At 39.5% G+C, this 23,154-nt stretch overlaps 1 protein-coding gene across 2 annotated transcripts in view; it reads right to left on the bottom strand.

Annotated features, from left to right (window-relative positions):
* St6galnac3 (ST6 N-acetylgalactosaminide alpha-2,6-sialyltransferase 3) overlaps positions 1-23,154 on the bottom strand; it is a 508,389-nt gene that overhangs the window by 360,048 nt on the left and 125,187 nt on the right. Inside the window, exon 2 of one of the 2 annotated variants that reach the window (XM_040288879.2) lies at positions 12,483-12,569. The exons of the other annotated variant lie outside the window; for it this stretch is intronic. Coding sequence (XP_040144813.1) covers positions 12,483-12,569 — 87 coding nt within the window. The remainder of the gene's footprint in view (positions 1-12,482; positions 12,570-23,154) is intronic. 2 annotated transcript variants of the gene reach the window in all.

Genomic DNA, 23,154 nt, shown 5'->3' with positions numbered 1-23,154 from the left:
CAGAGCCTCCGGCTGAGGAGGCAGCTCAGCTGGCTGCCTTCCAAGGTTGCTCTAGGCACCCCCATCTCAGCTTCTAGGAGGAAGATAAGCACACCAAGGATTGCAGGCAGGAAGTCAGTGGCCAAGCGTGGGTGTAGCACACGTCACTCCCATCCCATTCTACTGGTGAATGGGTCATCAGGCTACCACTACAAAGGCTGAGAAGTGGAGAGAAGATGGTCAGACCAAAGAATAGGAGAATGGACTGAGGTGGAGAGCCAGCATCTTATTCTCAACATTAGCCAAGTAGACATGATCCTGCTAAGAAATGAGACAGAAATGCTGGTGAAAAGTGCAAGCTAGAAACTTCAAATAGGCCTGAAAGAAGAGGAGGGCTCACATTTTAAAGCACCTTTTACATAAAACAACAACATGCTAATATTTTATGTGTTCTTCCCAATTGATCGTCATAAAAATCTGATGAGATGGTGTCTTTTTTTTCTCAATTTATTAAAGAAAGAGAGAAAGAGATGGAGAGAGAGAGAGAGAGAGAGAGAGAGAGAGAGAGAGAGAGAAGATGGAGAGAAAGAAAGAACCCTAAAACTGGTAAAGGATAAAGAAGTTGTCCAAGGACAAACAGCTAATAACTGTCTCTCATTTTAAAGCTTTTCCCTGAATACCACACCGATAATAAAGAACTAGCAATTAAATATATATATATATATATTACCATTTGTTGAATACCTGAACTATAAGGCAGTATATCATGAAGTATATTCTGTACATGTTTCACACACACACACACACACACACACACACACACACAAGTGTGTGTATATATATACACACACACATATAAATATATTATTTTATTTAATCTTCCTGGAAAAGTCTAAAGACACAAATTTATTTCTCAATTTACATTTAAGGAAACTAGAAACTAGAGAGGTTAAGTAATTTTCCCAAGGTCATGTAGCTAAGCCATGGTAGTTCCTAGATTTGAATACATCTGACTTCAAATTATACCCTCCTTCTCCAGAATTAATTTACCAATGGACACCTTACTTGGGAAAGTAAAAAATGAGGCCCTGTGCCTTAGAAGTAGAAATAGTCAGCAAAATAAGGGAGGAGGATACAGAAGAAAAAGATGAAAGGTGGTGATAGAAGAACCTCCCATTAGCACAGGACCTCTTTGCCTCTCATTGTGGCTCTGCATCAGATTGCTAAAGGAAGTTGGGGTTGGAAGCTGGTGTTTCCTTATGGAGAATTCAAGACCCTCCTCCCACATCTTCCTTTCCTCTCCCATGGAAAGGAGTATCATTGGCTGCTCAAGTTTAATGGTGCTGATTTGGATCACATGTTCAGAAATTCAGAAGTTAGGCGGGAGAAATCATTATTGAGGCAAAATGTTCCTTTGTTGTGTTGTTCCATGTGGCCAGAGTGACGATAAGGCCAGACCTTCAGATGTTTCTTTCTAGGAGGCCATTGAGGGCAGAAGGACAGAGGGCCGTCCCAGGACTCCAGCCCAAAGAACCCCAGGGCACCACAGTGGCCAGGACAATCTGCCAATGTCATTAGAGCCCAAAGACCCCTGGCTCTTTTGCTCACTTCTTCCTTATCTCTTATAATTTTGTTTAGTTGTAGATGAACTATATCTTTATTTTTATTTATTTATTTTTATGTGGTGCTCAGGATCGAACCCAGGGCCTCACACATGCAAGGGGCAAGCACTCTACCACTGAGCTACAACCCCAGCCCGCTTTATCTCTTTTTAAACAGCAAAATTCCAAGATACAGGAGCAGTCTTAGAAAGTAAAAGTAGTTACCTAAAATGCCCCAGATTGAAAAGACTCAAAATACCTGATAAATAAGTCTGGACAAAAAAAAAAAAAAAATCCATAGATTTGTTATGATGTGTACACTCAGACGCTCAGCATGTGCTATTTTTCTGCCCTGGAAATAGCTTCCTCTCACACCTACTTCAACTCTTCCACTTGAAAAAATCCTACTCATCCTTTGTGGCTGAAGTCCAAAGCAGTGGCTGTAATGAAACCCTCTCCCTGCTCTCTGTGGTTGGTTCCTCCTCCTCTGAAATCTCAGAGCTCTTTGTTTATTGTCTACAGAGGCCGAGATGCAGCCTCACAACCAGCCGAGCAGCACCATCCATCTCCTACCCTACATTGCTGAGCTCCTGGACACAGGGATGCCTCTGTCCAGTGCCCAGCACCTGCCTGTCAGGGAACGAGCCCTTCACCAATGTCTGTGGATGCACTAACCAATGAAGGCCTGGGAATGCCCTAGGATTGCCTGCTTGGTCGCTGGTGTTTCGGGAGGCTCAGCCTCTCCTGGCTGAAGGTTGTCTCATGCTGGGGGCATCCTTCTCGTGCATTTTTCATTTTCCATAATGGCCTCTTCTTTTCATGCATTTTATTGATCTGAGTGATGAAATTTATTATTTATTAGATTTCTGTAATAGCTTTGTTCCAAAGAGCACAGTGGGATATGCAGAGATTCCTAGGCAACAGCAAAGAAGACCAGAACAAAGGAAGCGCAGTGTGGGAAATGGAGAGGAGGACAAGAAGATGCAAGCCAGGAAGAATTTGCAAAGCAGAACCACTGTCCTCAGAGAAGTAGCAGCCAGGTCAGGCTCCTGGGAGCCCGTGTCAATCCTGGCCTCCGCCCAGCCTCCACCCTTACCAGGTTTGTCTGGCAGTCTGACAGGAGAAACAGTATGAAAAGCACTTTGAAAAGATAAAAGCATACTACAAATGCAACGTAATATTATTCCATTATCATTAATCAACATTAATATAATTCATTCAGAAGCAGGAAGTATTTCATATCCAGGCAAGTGAGGTGGAAAGTTCAGAGTATCCATCTTCCTCTGCTAAACTATAAGTTCTCCAAAAGCAAGGACCACACTGTATTCATTTCACACACAGGCTAGATCCCCAACAGAATGTTCCAAATGATACCAAATCCTGCAGAAGCATCTTCATTCTATCTGGAATCTCCAGAAGCATATTCATTCTATCTGGAATCCTAGTGGGCGACTGTAAATTTAATATCCTCATACTTCCTTCCATGCTAGTCTGAATTCCCATGGGATGGCCCTAAGAGAAAACTGGTTTTCTTTTTTCCATTTACAGACATTACCTTATGAATTCTTAGCCTATGACACACATTTAGCTTCCACCATATTTCTGGAAAAGCAGTCACGGGTGGATACTCTTAAGTATACCTTAAACCTTTCAGATTCTTTTGGTGGGGGTACTTGGGATTAAACTTGGGGGCACTAAACCACTGAACCACATCCCCAGTCCTGTTTGGTATTTTATTTAAAGACAGGTTCTCACTGAGTTGCTTAGCACCTTGCTTTTGCTGAGGCTGGGTATGAACTCTCGATTCTCCTGCCTCAGCCTCCTGAGTCGCTGGGATTACAGGTGAGCATCATGCGCCTGGTAAACCTTTCAGCTTTGTTGAATAGTTCCTTTAATGAGCCCAAATAGGCCCTCTCTTCTTCTGCTGCACTACAAATAAGATCCTCCTTAAAATAAGAATGTCTGAAGTGGTTCATTGACTCCATGTGAGCCTCTGCATCCCTCCCAGATACCATTAACTTGACTATTTGCTTCCATGACTCTCAGGGATGCTTGCCTGGCTCTGGGCCCTTCCTCTCAAGGCACTCTTGAAACTAACCTAGGAGTTCTCTGAAGGCAGGAGCCAGCTTTTATTAGTCTGGGCATTCTTAACAAGGGCTTGGGGACTCTTGTTTACTGAACGTTAACTGAATCAGGAACTTGCCACTATTTTAAATACATTACTTACTAGATCAAAGTGACGACTTTATGTCTGTTTAATTAACAGTTTTTAATGCAACAACTGAGCTTCCTATCTAAAAATTACGGTAGAACCTTGATTATACAAACTCAATACATTATTCAGAAAATCGCATTTACATACAAAAGCCAAAGTGGATAGTTATGAATTTGTGAAATTCTCTGCCATCATTCAAAGAGTTTCACAGGTTGGGATTACAGTCTTGTTTACGATCACAAAGAAATAGAGAAGCCTAAATCATCCCACCTCTCTAATTATCAGTTGAGAAATCTGTAAGCTGTGGATAATCAGAAAAAGAATGTCCTTTGAAGGTTCCTATGAGGGTTAGAAGGAGGGAAGGTTGACCCAGTGGCTGACAGTAGTCCTCAAGTAGCAAGGATCATCATGGACATTGTTGTCCTTTAAGGTTTCTCCTCACCAACAGTACCTGCGGCAAATTCACACAGTGCTTATTATACTCATGTAATCCAAACCTCACCCTATGAGGTGGTGCCACCGATTGAACTGTTCTCTCTCAAAATTCAAATGTTGAAATTCTAAATCCAAGCACCTCAGAATGTGACCGTTTGGAGATTAGGGCATTACAGATGTCACTAGTTAACTCGAAATGAGGTCATACTGGACTAGAATGGATCCCTAATCCAATACAACTGATTTTCGTATAAAATGGGGGAAATCAGGACACAGACTGGTACACTGGGAGAATACCATGAGGTCCTGCAGAGAGAAGGACCTCAAAGATTGCCAGCAAACCAGAAGTCCACAGAAGACACCAGCCCTGCCAACACTCAGACTTCTCACCTCCAGAACTGTAACACGGTGAATTTCTTATTCAGTCACCCATTTGCCGTACTTTGTCACAACAGGCCTTGCAAATTTATACAGGTAGGTATTCACACAATCCCCATTTTCAACTTGGGGAAGCTGAGGCACAGGAATTTATCCAGTATATTCAATAAAAGATACCTACTTACTTATAGTGCTTTTAATGAATCCAATGCAGGCCGGCTTTATCACTTGACACTCACCTATATACATCTGGGCAATGGTATTGGTGAGATAATCTTTTTCCCCTTTGAACAATAGCTCCAAACAGCTTTTGCTTTTCCCTTGAAAGCCAAAAACCATCAGCAGAGTGACTGACTCCTGGCACACTGCAAGGAAATGCCCAAGTGCCGGACCCTGCTAACTGGGGTTTAAGCAACTGCATCTCTGTGAAGAAGCTGAAGCCCAATCTCTCTGGATGGAGCAGCTGTATTTGGGTGGTGGGAGACATCAAATCTGACTGCCTGCATAGAGACCTTCAGGCTATCTTTGGAAGGATGCCTTTCAATGTAAATTTGATTGATTTACTATTATGCATATCCTTCATCTTCCACAGGCCCTGTGGGAAGAAGAGAAAGGAATTCATTCCTTCCTGATAAATTGGTCCTAGAAAACCTAGTTAAGAAGCTGAGAAGGACTATTCAGTCCTTTCAAACAATAACCTTTAAAAGCAACAGCAGTGTTTCTCATGGCTGCCTCTGTTTACTACAAAATGTGTTTTGAAGATTGAATTTTCTTGGAATTGCTATACAGAGAAACTCAGGTGTAGAGCCCAGTTTATAGAGTAACAGCAGGGGATTCTAGAAAAGAGGTCAGATACGGGAGTACATAGGGCTTCAGTACAGATAGGAATCTGCCTTCTTGCTATGATTTTTCATGGGTGTACAAAGCACACCATACCAAACTGCTTCCAGCTGGAAAAGACAGATCCTGAAATCCCAATGGGAGAGCACAGTTCTTTGATAATTCCTCTGTATGGGCATTAAAATGCAAACACTAATTCCTCCAACCTAAGAGCAGAAATTTTCTTTTCTTGGTGCTGGGGATTGAATCCAGGGCCTCACCTATGCTAAGGAGCAAAACTTTCCCTGGGAGCTGATTTAGTTAACTATTTCTCTGCTGTGACCAAAAGACCAGTCAAGAACAATTTTTAAAGAAGGAAAAGTTTAATTGGGGCTCAATATGTCAGAGGTCTCGGTCCATAAATGTCCAACTCCATAGTTCTTGGCCTGAGGTGAGAAAGAATATCATGACAGAAGAGTGTGGTGGAGGAAACCAGCTAGGAACATGACCACAATGAAGCAGAGAGACACCTTTCACCAGCCACAAAATATATACCCCAAAGGCACAATCACCTGCTCCAGTCTGAGCCTACCTGCCTACAGTTACCACCCAGTTAAGGTTCTCGTAACCCAATCATTTCACCTCTGAATGTTCTAGTATTGGCTCACACATGAACCTTATGAGGATACCTCATATCTAAACCGTAATAGGAACATTCCTTCATTTTCCTCAGCTGAAAATGAAGCCAAAACATAGTCTCAGAACCTACACTATGAAACAGTCATTTAGAAGGACCCAGTCCATTGCTAGGGGAGGGTGCAGAGGAATCTAGGAGGAAAAAAAAGCAGAAAACCACCTGGAGAGACAGAGAAGATTGGAGAGCAGAAGGAGCCGCAAGCACCCAGGAGGGAATGTGATGCCGTGGATAAAAACACAGGCTTTGGCATCACACAGAAGCACACTGGAGTTAGAGCCTTCCCCTCTGATCGTTTTATGTTCTTGGACAAATTATTTAACCTCTCAGTCTACATTTTCACATCCATTTGATAAAAATAACAATATTGAATGGCATTTCTTCTTGGGCTGCTTATTACCCCCTAAGGAGCTCTTTTAGACATATTTTTAATTGCCCCCTCATTAAATTTTAATGCTACTGATAAAGCAGTGACCTGTTGACATACTATATTTTTATCTGTGCTTTATACATTAAAAAGTACACTCGTTTGCTCTGAGGAGTAATTTTTTACCTCAAGGGCAATGTTACCCCACTGAAAATGCACACTGAATATGGTTGTTGTTATAAGCAAATGCTACACCGTAGATGGAGCTCTCCGCACACTGCTTGGCAGCAGAAACAACATAAAATATTTAACAAAGTCTCTACCCTGGTCTTACTGATTAAGCAGAGGCACTGCCCATGTAAAAGGGATAAACACCTTAAATAACTGGTCAACCATAGCAGTGCATATCCCATGAGATAGACTGAACTACAGGTCACAATTCTTCACTCTCCTATGGAAGCACTATGCACCCACACTTTACCTTGGTCCTCTGGTTGGTGGATGTCCTTCGCCACTTTGATTTTTTTGGCAGGCTCATGTGCTTTATTTGACCAATGCATGTTAAATTACTCTTAACTAAAACTTATAAGTCTTAAAGAGGCTGTTAATCCCCCTATCATGTATTTTATACTTATGCAGGTGAATATTTGGACTCAAAGCAGATCTTTATTTATAACTCTCTTAACTTTCATTATATTGGATACCACTGTTTGTAACTGGCCTCATCCAATGTTCATATTATAGGAAGTAGTAGGAGGGGTTTTAGTTGTATAGTATTAATATTAGGTGCAGTATTAATATTATTAATGGAGAGGAATAGGGAGGGAGTGAGGGAGGGAAAGAACCAGGAAGGATGAGTGTGGCAGCAGCAAACATGTATTGATTGGGCAGTAGGTAGTTTTCCAATCCTGTTGAGACTTGATTGTCTGATCCAATATGGCAGACACTCCTCATGATGGAGGGGGACAAGTTTCCCTGCACTGGAAAACAGGGACTTGTTAACAGAGAGGAGAAGAAGTTGTGAAGCGATTTATTCATGTCCAAATACAGCCCAGTTATCCTGAGCAAGAGAGACGTGAAGCAGGAGAGTAGAAACATAGAGAAAGGAGCTCATTTGGTCAGATGAACTACACAAACTGTAGAAGCCCAATCAGAAAAAGAGCCCTTTACACTCCTATGGCTAGACCACAGGTTTGGTCCTATCAGAGTGGAATGTGGGCTGAGATTCAGAATTATGCTCCCTCCAGCAAAGGACTTGGTTCAGGTACAAATTGCTCGACTATACCCGGCAACCCTGGAGGTGGGGTAAATGGATCTCCTGGAAGATCACACAGTACCATTCCTACCTACAGCGGGGTAAAACTGCTGACAACACAGAAATGAACTCAAGTCCACATAGGAGAGATAAGGTGCTTCCTTGAACCACATTAGTCACAGACAGGCATCTTCTCAATATTTCCAGTTGCTAATGCTTCTCTCTGTGCAGTGTAGATCACTATAGGTTAAGCAATGCTGATGCTTTTTTGTAAAGTTTTACAGGGTGCTAAAGAATTGGGTTCTTGAACCAGACTTAATGGCATCAAAGCCTGGCCCTATTCTATATAAAGCATAGAAGCTTGGATAAGTTGAGTATTCCCTTGTAAAATGGGAATGATGAGAGTGTCAACCTATAAGCATTGTCAAGATTCTATCAGATGTCTCAGCTATCACACACAACAAACCAGCCTGAGTGTTAATAGCTTAAAACAACACTGTCAAAAAATTAAAAATAGAATGTCTATATGATCGATCCATCATTTGAACTTCCATGTAATCTATCCAAAAGAATTGAAAGCGGGTCTTAAAGAAATATTTGTATACCCATGTTGATAGCAGTTTTATATTCAATGACCATTTGGGTGGAAGCAACCCAAATGTCCTTTGACAGATGAAGGAAAAGCCAAAAAGCGATATATATATACAACGGAATGTTATGCCACCTTAAAAATGAAGGAAATTCTGATACATACTACAACATGGATGAATATTAAGGAACATTAAACTAAGTGAAATAAGGAAGTCACTCAAATAACATGATTCTAGCATGATTTCCCTCATATAGGACATCTTTTTTTGGTAGTCAAATTCAGAAAGTAGACTGGTTGTAGCCAGAGAGTAGCAGGAGGGAGAAGTTGGGAGTTATTTAACAGCTAGGTTTTCAATTTTACAAGATGAAAAGGCTTTGGAGATTGGTTGCACTGCCATGTGAAGGTACTTAACACTACTGAATTATACACTTAAAATGATTAACGTGGTAAATTTCACATTCTGTATATTTTACCAGAGTGTAAAAATAAAATAACAATAAAAATTTAAATTAAAAAGCAACCGTTTTCTTAACTCCTAATTCTGTGGAAAGCAATTTAAGCTCTTCCTTGCCCACAGCCATCTGGTAGCTCAGCTGGACCTGGGTTGTTCAAGAGGGCCTCTCTTGCATAGCTTGGTGCCATCTCTTAGCTGGGCCTCCATTTGCACATGGTCTTTCATTCCAGATCTGTGTTCCGAGAGGGAGAGAGAGAAGTGGCAAGGTCTCTTGAGGCTTTGTCTTGCAAGCTGCAAAATGTCAGGTTCACTACAGTCTATGGGTCAAAGAATGTCACAAGGCCAGTCCAGACTCAAAGAAGGGGCAAACAGATTTCCCTCATGAAGAGGGAGAGGCATACAGTAAATTTACATTGCAAATGTGTATGCATAGAGATGGGAAGGAATTATTACAGAGCTCTTCACAAATGCACTACCACTTAGGGCATTAAGAACAGTGGCTCACACTTGATGAGCACTTAACAAGTATTTATTTCTGTGGTTGTTACAATTCTTAAAATTCCTGAAATGTTTGCCAATTGACAGACTGATTCTGAGACCTTCTAATATATTTCTTTTGATCAGAGAAGAGGAAAAGACATCAGTTACTATTAGGAGTCTGTATTTCACAAATTAAAGTCTAAATAAATGCAAACCAAATATCACATTGTGAAATTTAATAATGCTTATCACACACTTTTTCCATAAATTGATTCAATTCAGTAGGTTCACCTAATCTTACATAAAATTAAATTAATTTGAAAAAAATACTTGAACCCTAGTATATCGCCAGAAGATCCTAAAGGCTCAACTGATAAAATAAAAGATAATTCAAAAACAATGTAGATCTTTGCTTATGAACGATGTTTAAATACTTCCGCTTCCTTCTTTTCTTTTGTCATATTAAAGCTCCATAATTGCAGTTCTTAAGTATAAAAGTTACAGAGTGAATATGGATAATAAACTCAATGCAGAAAAAACCAAATATACTAAAATAAGGTGCAATTTGATTTCAAACTGTTTTTAGGCACTTGGTCCAACTTCTCATCTTAACATTTATGCGTACTCTTTAAGGTTTGGGAGAAGTCATTGCTGAAATGTCATTGAATTTTGATTAGAAAAAGATAAAAGAACAATTGGCTTTGTTTCTCCTGTTTTACCTGCCCCTATTATCCATATAAGCAAAGGTATGGGATAGTTGGAACTTCTAAGCTAATTCATATGTAAGCATGCCCTAGCCTTTTGATGACCTGCTAAGCTCAGATCTCCAATTTCCAAATCTTTTGAGAATAATGTTTGAAAAGGTTTTCCTTTATACTATTACATTTTTTAAAAGGGAAGGTGGGGGGAAGCCATTGGCCATTGATTTCTGTTACAAAAAGGCCCCTGTGTTCCTCCCTACTCAGTAGCATGAGAATGGGTTCAGGGTCAGACAGTAATGCCTAATGCACGCATTGACATTTAGTAATTCACTTCTCCTCTCAGAACTTTCCACACTGGGAATGGCAAATGGAGGCCCCTGGTGCATCTCTCTCATGCCAGCCAAAGCTCCCCTCCAGAGTTAGGAAATGCTAATGTACCCAAAGGAACAACAATATATGAAACTGTCCACTTACAGAAACCACACAATTAAAAAGTGCTCCCGGAAAATATTGTTGCCTGCCCAACAAAGCCCTATGGAAATAAATGAAAACCAACCAAATGAGAATAAGCAAAGGCTAGTTATTCAGAGCTTGCAAGCCAGGGAGCTAGCCAGGGAAGTTGGAAAACTTTACCCTGATAGGCTGCAGAAAAAGGGAAGCTGTAGATGGGCAGAGGGGCATCCTGTGTGATGGGTTAGGCTTTCTCTAGCTGGTCCTAAAGCTGAATGTGGAGACAGAAATTGCCAGTTGTTAATCAAATTCTGGCCATTTGGGACCAATCATTACAGAAGTTATTGTATAGCCACCAGGATTGCTACTAGAGATGGCAGTCTGAATTCCTAAAGAATAACTTATATAGCAAGCTAGCTTCCTGGACTGTTGACTGTGGATATGGGGCTGAAGTCCTAGACAGGATGCTGAAGGTTGTGGGTCAGGATTCTATTCTTATACGTGGTCTGGACATTGTCTGTGTATATTTAGCCTCTCAGCACTCAATGAAACCAGAGCAGGTGCAGTGAGCATTAACCTGGTGAATGTAATTTGAATTTGATAAAGCCTGACAGAGGATGGCTCCCTTCCCCATCCTGCCTTTGTATCTGTTCAGGTATCTATCAACATTTATCATCTAAAGATGATCATCAATGCATAGGGGTTTTATCTTGACTGGCATGAACCCCTCTGAGCAGAAACTACTGTTTATGTTGCTTCAAACTTAGACATGGGCAAATAATTTGAATCAAAATCTACTTTCAGCTGAAATAAAAAAGGTTAGACATTTAATGTTTCTTGACAGGAGAAAGCACCTTTCATTTATAGAGATAACATTTTTCTTAAAAGGAAACCAATGGGATATCTGAGGAATAGATAATTAAAAAATAATTTATAAGACTGACATAATAGTACCTCCAGAGCTCTGAGACCCACTTCCTACTGAGTTTTAAAATGTGCTGCTGTGGTTTGACCCAGAGAACAGAGTAGATCAGAAAATGTGGTAGATTGTCAGACGTGAAGTAGACCAAAAATGAATCTGAAAGAGGGCTTCACAAAGTTCCACCTCAAAATGACCTTTCTTTCTAAGGTTACTGGGTCACCTATAAATTAACCTAATTAATACAAATGTTTGGGGAAAAGAATCATATTTGTGCCATAAATTTAGATTAATGAAAGACAGAAGACCTATAATATGAGAATGTATATATGAGAGAAAGTTACATTGTAAAGAGAGAGATTGTTCTTAGAGGTGTCATGATTTTATTTATAGTATTACTGAAACCACAGGGCTTTGCTTAAAATTTGGCACCCCTGAACCATAATGTTCTTAAAAATTCCTAAGTGGTAGACAAAGCTCTATAAAATGGTCCATTTCCACATTTCAATAGGAAAATCAATCCTCGTCTAGAGCAAATGTATTTTGCTACAATAGACATCTTTCTGCCTTGACATCCTAACCTCAATTCTCTTGGGCCTGAGGCATAATTGCAGCTGATTGGTGTTTACCTCCAGATACACACTTTGTTAACAAAGTAATGAAATTAAATGTTCCACAAATGAGTACTTGCAGGTTTTAGGTTTTGTGTTTTTTTTTTCCTTCCCACCAAACAGATTTTAGAAAGCACATCCCTCTCAAAAGAAGCTCAGCACAATATTTTCCAAGTTTTCCATATAGTCATAGCTTTAAATCTCTTGCAACACTTTGGATGTGTACTATAATATATGGTCTCTTGAGAGCAAATAATAGTAGAAACATCCTATTGAGTTAGTACCTGCTGATTATTACTGTCACTGAACATTTAAAAAGAGCAACAAGGAGGTTTTGGAATTTTCCCTAGGGATTTTTAAAATATAAGATATATACCCAATCAATGCTAGGGTGGCAGACTCAACTGCTGCTACGATCTATTCCACTAGTGGAATTTAAATATGTGCATGATACACTGACATACTTGCATTATCTTTGAATAAAAATCATAAATATCCTCTATAGTTTTAATTAATTTTTGCAAATATTTACCTGCATGCTGTCTGTCCTGGACCCCAGGTCGGTGATAAAGATACAAAGATGGGTGAATACAGTCTCTACCCTCAAGCACTTCACTGTCTAGAGGGAAAATAAGGAGGACAAACAAATAACTTTAATACAATGTGATAACTGCCACAAGAGAAATTGATCTTGAAGCTCTCAGACTTCCCAAATGAAGATTTAATGAATTCTTCCAGAATGGTTGAGGGAAGGCTGACATTCAGCCATGGAACCACCACCATGGGTCTTGTTTACCTCCAAAGTCCATTTTGATTCATCAGGGCCATAGCATCCTGAATGCAGACGTGGAAGGCACATAAAGAAGGGCCTTCCAGGACACGGAATTTTTAAAAGTAGGGATAAAGTCCCTGGGTTCACCTGTCAGTCTGAACCATCAGTTGATATTTACAGTTGTATCAGGCTTTGACTTCCATTGTGCTCCTGAATCATTTTTGAAGGGAAAAAAAAAAGTCAGCAGCAACAACAAATACCTGTATGTCTGCATGATCGAGAAATATTTCTCAGGGCTGAGATGTGGTTTCGTGGTAGGGCTCTTGCCTAGCATGTGCAAAGCTCTGGGTTTGATCCCCAGCAATGGAAAAAAAATGATTTATCTTTTTATCAGAAATGTCAGTGAAACCCTACCTAGTGTCTAAGAACTAGAATCATTCTCTGGGTTTTCCAATTGTTGAGAATGCAGTAAAATTCAATTCACCATCCCCAACAATTTTCCTAACAAGTATATCTGTAAAATCATTTATGATACAATGCAACCCACTCTATAAGAAAAAAGAAGTCATTCCAACTAGACCACAAGAAGCCACAGAGGTCCCCCTGGAGAGTAAACAGGCTCCTTTCTTATGGAGCCTGTTTACCCCCATTCCTGGGTTGGCAGGAAATGCCAGTCCAAACACTGGTCATAGAAGTATTCTAGGAGACAAAGTAAATTCCTTTTTTCAGAAGAAACACACAGCATTAAGTCAAATTTCAATATTTCACACCCTCCACTATCTGCCAGACAAGAAGAAAAACCCTGAACGTGGTGTTTTATACCCACAGTCTGGGTGCAATTGATTTACTTTCATTGGAATCATTCATCTATCAGGGCCTGAAAACATAAATGTCAAAGCGGCCATAATATATTTGCACCAATAAAGTCATCAGTTATACTTTCATAACACATAGAGAGAGAGGACTTTATTAACCTTCATGAGGATTAAATACAAGAAAAACGTTAAAGGAAACCACTTGGTGAGATTCTTGGTGAGGGGGTGTATAAGGGTGGGTAGAGTAGGGTAGAATGAGACAAGTAAGTAATAATGGGGCCTTAAGATGGGTAAACACAGTCCCCAGCCTAGGATGGGTAAGGATGAGCAAGTTGGCTCTTAATAAAATGGCTGCTATCGGATCTTAAATCTTGCCTGCTCCCATACAAAACTCACTGTCCTCTCATCCCAATTTGTCATCATTTCCTCTCCATTGTGCAATTCGTAGACACATGCAACTTGTTAACAGACTATTTCCCCTACTTTTCCACAAGCTATTATCTAAGTGATATTATTTCCTTACAAAATGAGAGAACATTAACTAGGCTCTCTAAATCCAGTGAAGCATATGGCAGGTTAGAAACTGCCTTCAGAACAAACAGTGACATAGCCAAATGCTGCTTAGGGTGGCCTTAAATGCTACTTGAGGATAGGGCGGGGTTTCTTTCCTTCTTTAATGGTCCTCTCCCCCACCCCCACTTCTGTACTAGGTCTCTTTCTTGCACCCATCAATGGCTAATCTCAGTAAAGGAACTTATAGAGTCTTTCAGACTAATACACATACCACTTAAAAAGCATAATGCGCTCTTCACAGGGGACCAAGCCTGAAGCTAAAGTAACAAAGTTCTAATTATGAAATTTCTGGCATCCATATACAGAAATGGAGTCTGAGGAGGAGTCGTTCTTTGGATGGCAGGCGTAAGATTCAAACATCAGATGAAATCCCATTTCAGGAAAGTTAGAGGCCTTTTAAAGTCTTCCAGCATAATGAATTTTGATTGCATCAAATATACTTTGAAATAAGATGACTTTGCCTTTGGATAGACAGTTGGGTACCATTTCTCAATAGAACAAAAAAAAAAAGAGCTTCAGAAAAGTGTTTAAAAAGTGTCACTGTGTTGGCCGTTCCTCAGCCTGCATCCCCAAGCCACCAGGCAGGAAACAGCCATCTGCCCAGGCAGGGCCCTGTCTTATAGCACCAAGTTGACATCCACACAGCCTGAAATAAACCACTCCTGGGTCTTCTGCTGTCATCAGATGCCTTCAATATCAACTAAATCTCCAGGGGACTAGGACGCCTAACCAGATCTCTCTATTCTTAAGGGATTCACCATCCTGCCTGAATCACTTGGTGAGAAAACTGCATTTTAATACGAGGCAAAGTCATCTTGTCATGCAGAACTTTTTATCAGGCTGATTTAGGGGAAATCTTTCTATCCACATAGGCCTTTCATCCCTTTAGAGATTTACGGAGAAGCTTATAACTACCAAAATCAATCTCTAGCACCAGAAATCTTTTGTTTCATAAAACTTAGAGGTATTTGTTATAATCTGTTTGTGTTGAACAGAGAATCGATGTGCTATTATTTAATAGAGGGGACCAAAATATTTCATCCAGGGCACAGGCAACCTGATGTCCAGATTCCACAAAATGCTCATTGCAACAACACCATGTTGATTCGGGCCAAGTCTGCCTTAACTCCATCTGAGTGAAGCATGTGTCTTCTATCTTTTTTCCTGTGTGTTCAACAAATATTTAGTGAACATTTATTTTGGACCAACACCATCCTCTGGACTACAGATATAAAGATCAACAAATACATTTCTTGTTTTCATACTTAGCGGAGAGATGTAATGAGTGTCCTGAATAAAGCAAAAAGAAGAGAGAGCAACACTTTATTTTTTTATTTCTGACAAAGTAGGTAAAATCTCCGAGACAAGGTGGCTTGGAGTAAAATTTTGAAGGTAAAATAGAAGTTCTACAGGCAAAGCCATGGATGAGGAAAGGATATTACAAGAAGAATCAGCATCAGGTTCAAAGGCAGAAAAAATAGGAAGGGTTGAACAGTGGTCAGTGTGCAGTCAACATCAGATAATGGCTGGTGGTACTGTGAGGCTGGAGAACTCGGCTTTGCACTAAAATGTTAACATATTCTGGAATAAGTCCAGGAGGCCTTGGAGACTCTGATTCTAACTCTGGATCCTCTTCACATAAAATTTTACATACAGAGAGTTTACCAATTTTTTTTTTGTCTGTTATTTATGGACACAGGTTTACAAACTCCGGCTGCTAGTGACAATGATAAAGGTAGAGAGGTTTTAGCCAGAAAAGTCTTCATGATAAAATTCTTTTGAAAAAAATCATACCAGCATTAATAAAGCAGGAGAGAATAAAAGAATTAATTAGTAGAGCCAGGAAGACAGAAAGTTGTTGGAATATTCTGGAGAAGACCATTGCACAGGTTCTTAACTGCATTGACAATTGCAAGACAATAACATGGATTTATGTAAGCTCTGACCTGGCCTGGATGCTTCCAAAAGCACGTTTCAAATGTTTAATTTTTAACAGAGATAGAGTTTTCACTACAACCAAAAGCAGAAAACAAAGCAAAAAACACATACACTGGGATAAAAAAAAAATTTTTAGAATCTCCTCTTCAAGAAGATAGCCTCCCAGCAACAGAGAAATCATTCCCCCTCCATCACTCACATTATAGAGCCAAAAAACAAGTTTACTCCTTCAACACAACCAAAGCTCACACCAAAGGCTGGATAAATAAAGTTTTACAGGGAATATGAAATAATAGCCAAGATACTCTTGAGTCAAAAGTACTTTTATTTTAATAACAATTAACAATGATCTTTGCACTTAAGTAAAATTAAATGAGAACTCTATCACTTATTTGGAGAACAAACAAAAACAAAGCAGATCTTAACAAAGTTTACATTCAAGTGTGACAAGACATGTACATCAGACTTTTTATCCATTGTTGATTTGAGTTGCTGAATATATGAAATGCAAGTAAGAGAGAAAGCAGGCAAAATAGTACAAACAGCACACTACAGGGACACAGCCACATCAGTGTTTATAGCAGGACAATTCACAATAGCTAAACTGTGGAGCCAACCTAGATGCCCTTTAGTAGATGAATGGATAAAGAAAATGTGGTATATATACACAATGGAATATTATTCAGCTTTAAAAGAGAATAAAATCATGGCATTTGCAGGTGAGTAGATGAAGCTGGAGAATATAATTCTAAGTGAATTAACCAATTCCAAAAAAAACAAATGCCAAATGATTTCTCTGATTTAAGGATGCTGATCCATAATATGTGGGGGTGGAAGGTGGGGGTGGGGTGGGAGATTAAATGAACTCTAGATAAGACAAAGGGGAAAAGGGCAGGAAGGGGAAGGGAGGGGCAATAGGGGTAGGGAAGACGGTGGAATGCGATGGTCATCATTATCCTAAGTATGTGTAAGAAGACATGAAAGATGTGACTCAACTTTGTGTACAACCAGAGATATGAACAATTGTGCTCTATATGTGTAATATGAATTGTAATGCATTCTGTTTTCATATATAACAAATCAAAATTTTTTAAAAAAATAGAATAATGATTATGGTTATAGAATCTCTTAGGCAAGGGACTATGACTTGGAATGATGGATGGACAATGACCTGAGTGACATATTCCAGCACTGGGGAAGAGAAGCTATGAAACCCAGGTACAGGCTCGAGCTGGGTAAGAGCCACATTTGTTTTCCACATCATTTTAAGGTAGCTGATCTCCAGCAGCCAACCTTAGTACAACCAAACCCATCACGATGTACAATATGACAATAAGAGCTTCCACTAGAACATATTAAATAATTGCACAGGGCATGTGGTTGGAACTAAAATCATGCCTTTTAGACTTTTCCCAAGCCCGGGGTTCTTTGGTCAAAACAAAACAAACAAACAAAAAATTGTAATTTTTTGATGCATTATGACTATAGTCTTAAGGTTTCGAGGGAAATTCATTGAACTTTCCTAATTGAGGCTACTCCAGTCTGTCTCAATTGCACCAAAACCAGTCTGGTCACTGGGTGGGCTTTTAAGGACAGGGACTACCTGTGTGACAAGTGCTACTTTGGACATAATCAGACTTTGCATCTGTCAAAGCTGGAATGGTTTTCTCAGAAAGCTTTTATATCATTTTTAAATCTGCAATGTCACAATTAAGAATGACCTGAAGTTCTTGCTCTTATAAACATCTCAAAGAAGACCCCAATAACATAAAGGTTTACTTCAATTCCAGGTATCCTCATGAGCTATTCTTTTCATCCAAAATTCCTTTTCTACCCTAGGGGTTATTGCTCACTGCTTCCTCAGAACTTAGCTTAAACCCCACTCTTTTCAGGAGGAAATCCTTGCCCCTTCTTCCAAGTCAGAATCAAGCCATCTCAACATGTACTATCACAGTGCTTTTCCTGAAACTATAATCACCTGATTAACATCAATAGATTACAAGAAATGTGACACCTGAGTAGTCCCATTATCTGGTATGATGGTAGACACTCCAATAATAGCTAAGTGTAATACAAAACCCAATCATGCATCCAGGCATGAGATTTTTGTGGAAAAAAAAAACAAACGATGATTCAAACTGCTGAAAGACTTTTACTCTGTGTAAAATGCTTGCTTTCGAAAGAATAACTGTGAACAAGGGACATTCCCTTATATAATAGTCAGGTCCTCAAAACTAATTTATTTTTCTGTCTCTAATGTCTCACAAAACATGCAAAATTAGGGAAATTGTTCTCTAAGAAATCCTCCATAAACAGACTATTCAGTTGCAGGAAATTTTTTTTAGAAAGTTTTACTCTGGCTTCATACTTCTGATGAAATTTATCAGATTATTAGATGAGATCTTGTGAAATGTTGATTTAAGAACCCTCAAAAAATAAAAGAAAATTACAACCAAAAAAAGCAAATAATTAGGAAAAACATTTCTACCTTAGCCATTTGCTTGGATTCTTAACCGAAAATGGCATTTACAAACTAAAATTATAAAGTACCTTCTCTGTAACAATAATCATGCATTGCAGGAATGTCTCAGGGCTGGGATGCTGCAGCAACTGAAAAATTCAGAGCAAGATTCAGAACCACTTTCCTGTCCTCTAGAAATTCAACTCTCCAATCCCGACTTGAATTATAATTAGGTTAGAGATCAAGTCTATGCACGGGCCATTTTCTACCATGGAGAGATTCAGTTACAGATGGATACTGGCACACTCATAAAGAATGCTACTTCATATGTCATATGAAACGTCCACCATATCCAACCCACAGCTGCTGCATGTCACTTAGTTGCATGTGGTCAAATCCTTTCATGCTTCAGGGGCCCTGATCACTGGAGAAGCTCATTCAGTGCATCCAAAAAGAGCTTACTTCTGTGCACAGAGGAATGCTGGCCTGGAGGAATCTCTTGGCCATCAGCACCTGCTGTGCTGCAGATACAGACTTGAGAAAGCACCTGGCCCAAATTTCACATCTAGGAACACAGAGGTCTACCTCTGTGCCCCCTTAATCTTGGTCACAGAACCAATGGGAACCTGAAAGTATCTCAAGAGTCCTCCATACTTCTGGCTCTGCTTAACTTTCTATAGTAATGAAAAGAATAGTCTCAAACTTAAGTGAAAGGCTAGAAAATAAATAAGAGAGAAGAGAGGGAGCAGATCATTCCTCCTTAAAACTTTCAGCTGAAGTGAAGCACGATCAGCACATGTTGCGCAGCAGGAATCAAACTGCAGATGCAAATTATTTTATCTCATCAAATCCTCCAGCCAATTCCCAAGGCTGGAATGAGTATCTCCATTTTACAGAGAAAGAAGCAAATCTCAGAGTGTTCTAAGCCCAAAGCTAGCCACTAAGTTCCTTTACTTACTTAACGATGTGACCTTGGCAACTATTTTCCATAAAATCTCAAGGCACAGTTTCCTTAGCCAAAATTGGGGATAAAATATTACCTACATCAAATGATTGTTGTGTGGATTAAATACAAAATACATACAAATCCCTTAATGCCTGACACGGTAAGTGACTAATAAATATAGGTACCAGAATTGTGGTCTATAATAAAAATAAAAACAACAATGATAATAGAGTAGTAACAAATAAAACAATATTATTATGGAGTGATAGAGGAAAGGGATTGAAACACAGGTATGCTCAACTCTAAACACTTTGCTCTTGACCCATACATCCACAAATAACACTACCTAGGTAATAAGATTAAGATGCAGGAATGGATGGATCCATGGGCGGAAGAAGGAAAAGAAGAAGAAAGGAGAGAGAGAAAAAGGGAAGAAGCAGGGAAAGAACAAGATAAATATTTGATAAATGCTGATACATATGAAAACATAGGAATATACATATATAAAATTACATATACATATATATAAAATTTTTCTGCAGAATGGTAAACAGCTTTTCTTTCTCCAGAAATAGTAATGCAATATTGCATTGGTTCTTTCGGTCAGGTGTTTATTGAAGATATTGCTTTCCTCACCACTGTATCTCTGGCCCCCAGCACAGAATCTGATGTGCTGAAGGTACTCAATATAAAGATTTATTGACTGAGCTTCAGCAGGAGATTTTGGTTAGAACCTAAGAACAGCTATTCCAACCTGCACGGTCTCTGACACCGGCAGGAGGTTGTCTCCTCCTAGACAGGCTGCAGGGCTAGCTGCTCGGTCCACTGTGGACTCCTGGGTGAGGAGGGACCATGTGAATCATATCCAAGCCCAACCTTTGGTGATCCCATCTGTTTTATCTTTTCAAAGTTACAGGTTACAATGAATCTGAGGAGCAGTCACCCTGGATATAGAAGAAGTTCTATTTCTCCACCTGAAAAACTCCAAAACTCCCAAGTTCTGCCAGATGTAGGAATAAAGATATTTCTGGATTGGAACAATAATTTAGACTCCCCATCATGTAAGAGAGAAAATATTTGATTCACAAAGCTTCTTCACCCTCCTTCTGGACTACGATTAAAAAGAAAAACCTACTTCTAAAAATGAAAGGGATTTAGGATCACAATTTAATTTCCTCTTCTTCTGGAGAAAAACACACAGGAACACAAAACAAAGTAGCTGAGGATTTCTTAAACATTTCTGTCAATAAAGATTGTTATTAAAGAAGTAGAGAGAGGTTTTAAAATTTTCCCACAGGGAGTTAAAGGGTACTATTATGATTTCAAAACTTATATCTTAAAAGACCTTTGAATTGATGGATTTAATCATGTATGAAATTAAAATGAGGTGTTATCTTAAAAGGCTAAATTTATTTTAGTACAATTCAAGGATTTTAATATATGCCCAAGGCTGACTGTTTATCAGAGCTGGCATTTCTAAAATAACAAAGGATGATGCCAATATTTTTTTTCCTAACAAGATTTGTAATTTATGTAGCAGGAACAACTTAATGTGCCAGTGATTTGTCCTCCTGAAACTGTAATTGATGACGAAGCACTAATTTTTACACATCAAAGAAATTAAACCCAGCTTTCCTGTGCATTATTGACCTTTACTGTACACAAAGCAGCTCAGAAGAAACAAATTACACTGCAGTAAAGTTCTGGATTTCCTTTACACATTGGATTTCATTCAATGGCTGCAAATCAGATAAAAGTGCTGGCCCATGTGTGGCTTGAATCTATTAGTGGAAGACATGCAAGTTAATGCATATTTGTGTGTGGGTGTGGGTGTGTGGGTGTGTGCATGTGCGCACATGCATGTATGTGTGTAATTTCAGATGATGATGGAGAAAAATGAATAAGAAAGGTGAGGCTAGGAATTGAGGGAGAGATTATAATATGAGCAAAAACCAGAAGGAGGTGGGGGTCAATTCAGCAGATATCTGGAGGAAAAAAGTGTTTGGACCAGGAAGGGCAGCGACTACAAAGGCCTGAGACAACCGAACAACTTGAAGATCCTGAGATGGTGTTTGGAGGTCTCAAATAACATCCATGAGACCATAGTGGCTAAGTCAGGAGAAGAAATTTAAAGTCCCTTTGAATGTGTAAGTCTGTGGGATTCTGTAAACTCCCAGGGCCTGGCAATCCCACTAGAAAGCCCTATTGCCCCAAGGACTTCCCCACATCCACTTCTGAGGCTTCTGCTGCACAGATCCCTTTCTACCCTGGGAAAGCCAGAGAGAAGAACTGAATCTGGCTCCTTAAGACAGACCAAGCAAGAGATAATCAAGACTGTACCTTTTTCTATTGTCCTCCAAGACAAAATTCTTTGTTTTCTTGAACTCTTCCCTTCAAACATTATAGTTGCCAAACCACACTGTCCTGACGATTCCTAAATATAACCCAAGCCTAGAGTGGGGCATTCAGAAATTAGACAGCATGCATTTTTCCATGCAAGTAACACTTATAGACTGCACAAATATGAAGTGAACAAAAGTAGGCAGGGCCTCCTTCAGCCTACATCACTAGTTCTCAAACTTAGCAGCACAGTAGGATCACTTAGGGTGGGAGAGGGCATTAAAAACTCCTGTGCCTAACTATGCCGATATCCTCTAATTCAGAATCTCCATCAATGACCTATCCATCATCATTTTGACTTCCCATGAATTCCAGTAGTTAGCTCTGGATTGCATTATACCCATTGCTGAAGCTTACGTTCTGGGAGCCACACATTCACAGGGTGAATGACACTATGTTTTTTCCAATCTCAGTTTAATGTACACTAAGGTTAAGCCATATGTCCTCTGTCCATTACTGTCATGAATTCTTTTAAATCAAAAGCAATCATCATATTTCTGCTTAGGAAACACCAAAGGATTCAATTTAGCCTATCTTTTAAGTCTACTGAGGTCCTTCTGAATTCTGATTCTTCCTCCAACTTGAGTCATCCACAAAGTCAGTCTTTCTACTATATTGTTGACATCAGTGATGTACACATTGGCTAGGCCAGAGGGGAGAGCCACACCACAGAACTCTACAGACTTCTTTCTGCATAGTCATCCTGCTTAGCCCTCCACATCACCATACTTGAAACAAGTGCCTTTTGAGGTAGATACTGTTGCATCCAATTTGAAGAGAAGGAAATGGTGATTCAGAGAAGTGAAATGACTGCCTGGGATCACAGAAGTTAAGAGAAAGCCAAGAATTGAAGAGAAGTCTATATCTGATTCCAAGTCTCATGCTCTCTTCATTAGCTGCCTCTCATGGTTGGTTAATTAATCAGCAACTCACTCAACTGTTCTTACTCAGCAGCCATTTCTTCAAGGACAGCATGAGAGCTTTTCCCTTTTAACTGGATAAAATTGAAACTAACCACATCATCTTTATTTCTCTGATAGTCACTCAAAAAATATTTATTAAGGATCTAATGCATGCCTGCCCTGCAAATAATAAGGACTCAGCAATGAAGAAAACATGGGGAAAAAATCCTTCTTTTATTGATGCTTACATTGTTATGGCCAATCACAGAAGGAAATGAGGTAAATTTGTCATATCTTAATCTCAGTGAACTCTTGGTAGCTTCTATTTATCACAACTTCCATTTGAAAGTACTCAGAAATCAACCTTTTATAATTTGTTTCAAAACCTTTTCCAGAA

Source organism: Ictidomys tridecemlineatus, chromosome 11 (genome assembly GCF_052094955.1).
Source record: "Ictidomys tridecemlineatus isolate mIctTri1 chromosome 11, mIctTri1.hap1, whole genome shotgun sequence".
Taxonomy (NCBI): domain Eukaryota; kingdom Metazoa; phylum Chordata; class Mammalia; order Rodentia; family Sciuridae; genus Ictidomys; species Ictidomys tridecemlineatus.
Note: the sequence above shows the minus strand (reverse complement) of the source record. Positions and strands in the feature narration are given on the sequence as shown.